General features: G+C 39.2%; 1 protein-coding gene across 1 annotated transcript in view; it reads left to right on the top strand.

Annotated features, from left to right (window-relative positions):
• LOC121859368 overlaps positions 1–6340 on the top strand; it is a 61074-nt gene that overhangs the window by 29025 nt on the left and 25709 nt on the right. The window contains exon 2 of the mRNA XM_042356145.1: positions 3177–3279. Coding sequence (XP_042212079.1) covers positions 3177–3279 — 103 coding nt within the window. The remainder of the gene's footprint in view (positions 1–3176; positions 3280–6340) is intronic.

Here is a 6340-nt window from a genome sequence, read left to right as displayed (position 1 = left end):
AAAAAAAAAAAAAAATATATATATATATATATATATATATATATATATATATATATATATATATATATATATATATATATATATATATATATATATATATATATATATATATATATATATATATATATATATATATAATACAGCATATTTGGTGGGACTCGACTTAATTCTCACTTGACTTGGGGTTTATTAAAATTATAGATGGTAGTGAGCCTCTTTGAAACGAACGCAAGAATAAATCTACTACACAAAATTGTCCGTGACTGGAAGGATAGCGCCTGTGATATGAGACACACTGAAAATTTAGACACTTATATTCTCCAACAAACACAAACACAATCAAATAATGGTCACAAATGCGCTTTTCTTAACTTAAAAAACACTACTCGGGGAATAAAAGTTATACATGATATAAAATAATTAGAAACTCAGGCAACAATAAATTTGAAGTATTAAGAAATGTTGCTTGCACACATGAACAGGCCTTAAGGCTTTCACAAAATAATATCAGTCACTAGGAAATGGTACAAAAAATAAGAAATTAAATACTCCACAATGAATAGGCCTTATGGGTTTTCAACAAAATAATATCAGTCACTGAGGAATGGTAATAAAAATAAGAAATTAAATACTCCAAATGAATAGGCCTTTAAGGGCTTTCAGCAAAATAATATCAGTCACTGAGGAAATGGTAATAAAATTTTAAGAAATTAAATACTCTACAATGAATAGGCCTTTAAGGGCACTCAACAAAATTATAGCAACCCCAACAGATGTACACTTCCTAACCCAACCTAACCACTACCTTGGGGAACAAGGTTATACCTGAGATCAGAATTATGAAGAACAATTAGATGCATTAAAGAATCAAATCACAGTATCACTCCTGGTTCCACTTAATGGCACAAACATTCAAAACAATATTATCACAATTATTTAGAAACTATTTAACTACACACGTCAAGATAATATCAGTTCGAGGAATGGTGTTAACTACAACCTGCATAGGGAGGGAAAATGTTCCTCTAGGTATCTCCTAGAGACCTAGACTCACGGTCTCAGTGTGTGACCATTATTTACTCAGATAGCCTCAGTGTACCCCCAGTGCGTCCATAAAGGAAGGGAGTGAGCCAATCAGACCTTGTACAGTTGAGAGAAACTTTAGCTTCTCGCTAGCAAGAGGGTTTCACTAGCTGCTCGACATGTGGGTTGTGCAACCGAGTGGTAAGAACTGGACAAAGAGATCCTTTGCCCCGCTAAACGTGACGAAGCTACCACGCAGAAATCGGTCCAATAAGCGACAATCGCCACCCTCCAATCATGTGACAGTCAATCTCTCGCCAGTCAACTCGGTCAACTCCAGTAACTCCGGTCCAACTCCAATCGCTCGGTCAACTCCAATCAAGTGGGTTCGAGCGAAACCTGAAATGAACTCGCCATGTGGCTCTGGTTTGCCTCACTGCCTATCTGGCCCTGTCTGTGAATCGAGATGAGACTTACTTGTTTATGCTGCAATAGCGCCGCTGGGTGACCAAACTACGTGACTATTTCTGATCGTTGCGCGGAACGTCTTGTCTGTGTAGATGCTCTCGAGGTTGGGCCTAGCCAGCGTCGCGTCTCCCCAAGGCGCTGGCTTGGGCCTGCGTGATATATTTTCCGCCTGACATAACCAACTCTTAGGACGCCCGTAACATTATTCAGACTTCTTGCTAAACGATCTAATAATTTAAATTCAATAATAGTCCATAACTTCATGAATCGCATCATTATTAATTCAGTAAATTATATATATATATATATATATATATATATATATATATATATATATATATATATATATATATATATATATATATATATATACATGTACCCAGGGATTGCTTCTACTGTGCCACAAGGACACTAAAAGCATTCCTAGACTTTGTTATATTTCACACATAGCCTGTTCACCGTGCTTATGGCGCTGTGAGGTTGTTGATTATATGTTGAAGTCCGCGTGCTATATGGACTAATGAAGGACGGCTATGCTGCTACCTATGTATCGCAGGTGTGGAGATGAAGTTAATAGAGCAGGTCTCCTCTGGGGAGTTGTATATAGTGAACATAACAGCTGCTTAGCACTCTTTAAATATTCATTAATTATTTTCTCAATACCCCGAATTTATTATTAAGATTGCCTATGCATTTCCTTATTTCATCTTCTGTAATGTTAGCAGTTAATATATTGTCCACACTCACATCTGTGACAATATCCAACCTGAATTCATCTACATAATCTCCTTTCTCAACCAGTCCTTTGAAATGAGCCAAGATTTCGTTTATCATTTTCGTAATATCCTTTTTTTAACACGCTGTAGAGTTTGCCAATACACTCTTGGGTCTTTGGTTTTGAGTTCTTTCAACCTTTCTTAATTTTACATTTCTCTTCCTCTTTAACTCTTTGAAATTCACCCTTATATGTCTTATTTTTTCTATAATATCTTTATAATTACATTAATTTTTATTCAAGTTTTTCTATGTTTGGCTTTGTGATACTCCTTTCTACTCACCCAGCATTGGTTGTCATAACCTGTTACACTTTCACTGTCACTCTTTTTAACACATTTCTCATCTTTTCTTCTGGGGAACGTCCTCACTGCTGATTCTCTATCCACATTTCTAATATATTCCTCTGTTTTGTTCTTGTTCCAGCTGTCCTTTACTTTATCTCTGCATGACTACCACAAAGAATATTTGAAAATACAGGATCCAAGTCTAATAATCAAATGTGTATTAGTTTACTGAGTAAAGATGGTGAAACAACAACATAAAATAGAAAGAGTTATGTGTACAAGTGGATGTGTTGTGTACTTGGTGATGGAGATGTGTCACACGTCACTCATGTACTTAGTAACGGAGATGTGTCACACGTCACTCACGTACGTAGTGAGGGAAGAGTGTCACACGTCACTCACGTACTTAGTGATGGAAGAGTGTCATACGTCACTCACAGCTTGGTGAAGGAAATAGGTTACAAGTCACTCACGTACTCCAGTGTGGGCAGGATAAAGGACGTAAAGGTTTTTATTGGAAGGTCTCAGAGGAGTTTTAACATAAAGAATCGTCAGCAGTTCCTCAGAGGCTACTCAAGATGTTGACATCTTCATCACGTCGACATATACTTTTGTATCTTTCAGGAAAGTTCAGCGTGGGGAATCACTTATGGCGTTACGGGTGTTTGTATCTTATTCTGCCTCGTCTTCTACTATCTCGACCTACAATATATGGCCATATTGGCAGGTGAGTGTGTTCTGTGTACCTTTTTGTCAATTGTGGTTGTTTATAAAAGATACTAAGCGTGTATCCCCACTCTATCTAATGGTACCTAGTTTTTGTAAACGATATAACCGATAAATGTACTTACCAAATGACTTCGCAAACGCATGATGAAACTGCTTCTTAAGATGCCTCATTGAGTATTCCATTAGGACATACCTGACGGTTTCATCTAGGACACAAGTATACATACACTTTAGACCTTTCTCCACGACAGAAAAGACACATGTATCTGACGTCTTTCTCCTGGACTCACACACACACTATACTACATCTACCTCTATTACTTTGCTATCACTCGGAATCGAGTATGACGATCATCCAGCTATGATACAATGATATGAGTTATTAAGGATGTCACCTTCGTTGGTGAGCTGTTTAATGCAGAGGAAGGGCCCATCAGAATACGATTTAGCACAAACAAAATAAGGATAACTTATTCAATAATTTCCGTGACCTTGACTGGTGTTTCTGAGATTGGGGGTAATGAGAGGCACACGTAAATGTATCATAACATTTGGATCAGCACTTTTACATTACTAGAAAAATATTCGCCTAAGTCCCAATGTGAGCTCACAAGACCCAATAATTATCGAGAACTCGGGCACGTCTTCCTACACACCATACAGTATGATGGCATATTATCCACCTAGCGTCCGACACAAGTGGTGAGATGACCTCACCCCCCCCACCCCCCCCACCCCCGACCATGCTTCATAGTTAATCCTAGCTCTTCTCCCTTTAATAGTAACCACTAGTGGGTCCGTGCCTCAGCATTCCCTCAACAAGATAGTCATAGAAATTTATTGCGTGATGTCACCATAGAATATGAAATTATATGCGGACTAGTGTTGCAGCCGACAAGAAATCAATCATGACTTCTCAGGGGTATTGCTCACTCGCTTGCTCTACTTAATTTGCTCGCACTCCTGTACCCATAAGTCATGGGCGCTTCCTCCACCATATCCATAAAAGCGTGCAGAGCAACAGTAACCAGAATGTGAACACCTTACTTCTGTAACATTAAAGTAATTAGCACCACATGCATAGCACCAAATTTGCCCTTAGCACCCCAACGTCCAGAGTTTATGATCAATCACGTTGGGCCATTGACGATACACCACGACACCATACACCATACATATACCAACAGTTCATTAAATGGAAGCTATTCAATAATGGTCAGCACAGTTACTCTTTTAAGGCAATAGTTACTTTAGTGGTTACTCGAGTTACTCAATATTACAACCAACACATTACAGTAGCCCGTAACCAGGCAAATTTACACCCACAAGGTAGAGTTCACTTAGTTGCATCCAGGGGATGTTAAACGAAAAAAAAAAAAAGAGAGCGATGGAAAAGCCCAGCCGCCGCTCGTCAGGTCACTGTTCTTCCCGATGGTACGTGACTCGAGCCGGAATGGAATAAGAACACAAGAACATAAGAAAATAAGGCGTCTGCAATAGGCCGGTTGGCCTGTGCATGGCAGCTCCAGTCCAGAGTTACTACCACTCTCTATCATCCATGAATCTATCTATCCTCCTTTTGAAACTTTCCAGCGTTCCAGCACTTACTACAAAGTTGCTAAGCTTGTTCCACTCGTCCACCACCTTATTTGTGAACCAGTTCCTTCCTATCTCCCTCCTAAACCTAAACTTAACCAACTTAAATCCGTTGTTTCGAGTCCTATCCTGCTCGGATATTATAAGAACTTTATCTATATCCCCTTAATTGATTCGTTTCACCCACTTAAATACTTCTATCATATCTCCCCGCACTCTTCGTCTTTCTAGGGGATGCAAGTTTAGTTTCTTTAACCTATCTTGATATGGAAGGTTTCTAAGTCCCGGAATCATTTTCGTCATTCTACGCTGCACCGACTCCAGTGAATTGATATCCATTCTATAATAAGGGCACCAGAACTGAACCGCATAATCGGGGTGCGGCCTGACTAGCGCAAGATATAGTTGCAGTAAGACCTCTGCATTCTTATTACTTACACTTCTAGATATAAAACCCAATACTCTGTTTGCCTTATTTCGAACATTAACGCACTGTTTTCTTGGCCATAGGTCCGGGCTTACAAGTACCCCTAAGTCTCTTTCACAAGTCGACTTCTCTAGGTTGATGCTGTTAAGGCTGTATACATTGACAGTATTTGTTCTTCCAATATTAAGTACGCTGCACTTGCTGGTGTTGAATTTCATTTGCCATTTCTCAGACCACCCCTGCAGTTTATTTAAATCCTCCTGTAGTGCATTTGCATCCTGCCCTGAACGAATCTGCCGCCCTATTTCGGTGTCATCCGCAAACTTGCTTATGTCACTGCTGATCCCAGTATCTAGATCGTTTATGTAGATTATGAACAAGAGTGGGCCCAGTACTGACGCCTGGGGAACCCCACTGGTTACACAGCCCCAATCAGATTTAACACCATCTACGCTGACCCTCTGCGTTCTATCAGTGAGCCATGATTTTATCCATTTAAAACTTTCCAATCGATACCATGAGCCTTAACTTTTCTCAGAAGCCTCTGATGCAGTACTCTGTCAAATGCTTTGCTAAAGTCTAAGTAAATAACATCGTGATTGTCGTCATTATCTACTACCTCGAAGACTTTCCTAAAAAACGTCAGTAGATTTGTTAGACAAGATTTTCCCTTTGTAAACCCATGTTGAGAGTCGTAGATTAATTTGCTTTTCTCTAAATGCGATCGGATGCTATCTGCTATAATTGATTCAAGAAATTTCCCCACTACTGACGTCAAATTAATCGGCCGGTAATTTGACGCTGATGCTCTGTCTCCCTTTTTGAATATGGGTACTACATTTGCCTGTTTCCACAAGTCTGGCACAACTCCCGTGTCTGATGATTTTGTAAATAAATTTACGAGGGGTCCGCTAATCTGTTCCTTACACTCTTTCAAGACTCGAGGGAAAATTTCATCCGGCCCTGGGGATTTTGTCTTCTTTAGTTTATTTATCTTCTTAAGAACATCCTCTTTTCTGATAGGGATATTCTTTAA

Source organism: Homarus americanus, unplaced genomic scaffold (genome assembly GCF_018991925.1).
Source record: "Homarus americanus isolate GMGI-L3 unplaced genomic scaffold, GMGI_Hamer_2.0 scaffold7626, whole genome shotgun sequence".
NCBI lineage: Eukaryota > Metazoa > Arthropoda > Malacostraca > Decapoda > Nephropidae > Homarus > Homarus americanus.
Note: the sequence above shows the minus strand (reverse complement) of the source record. Positions and strands in the feature narration are given on the sequence as shown.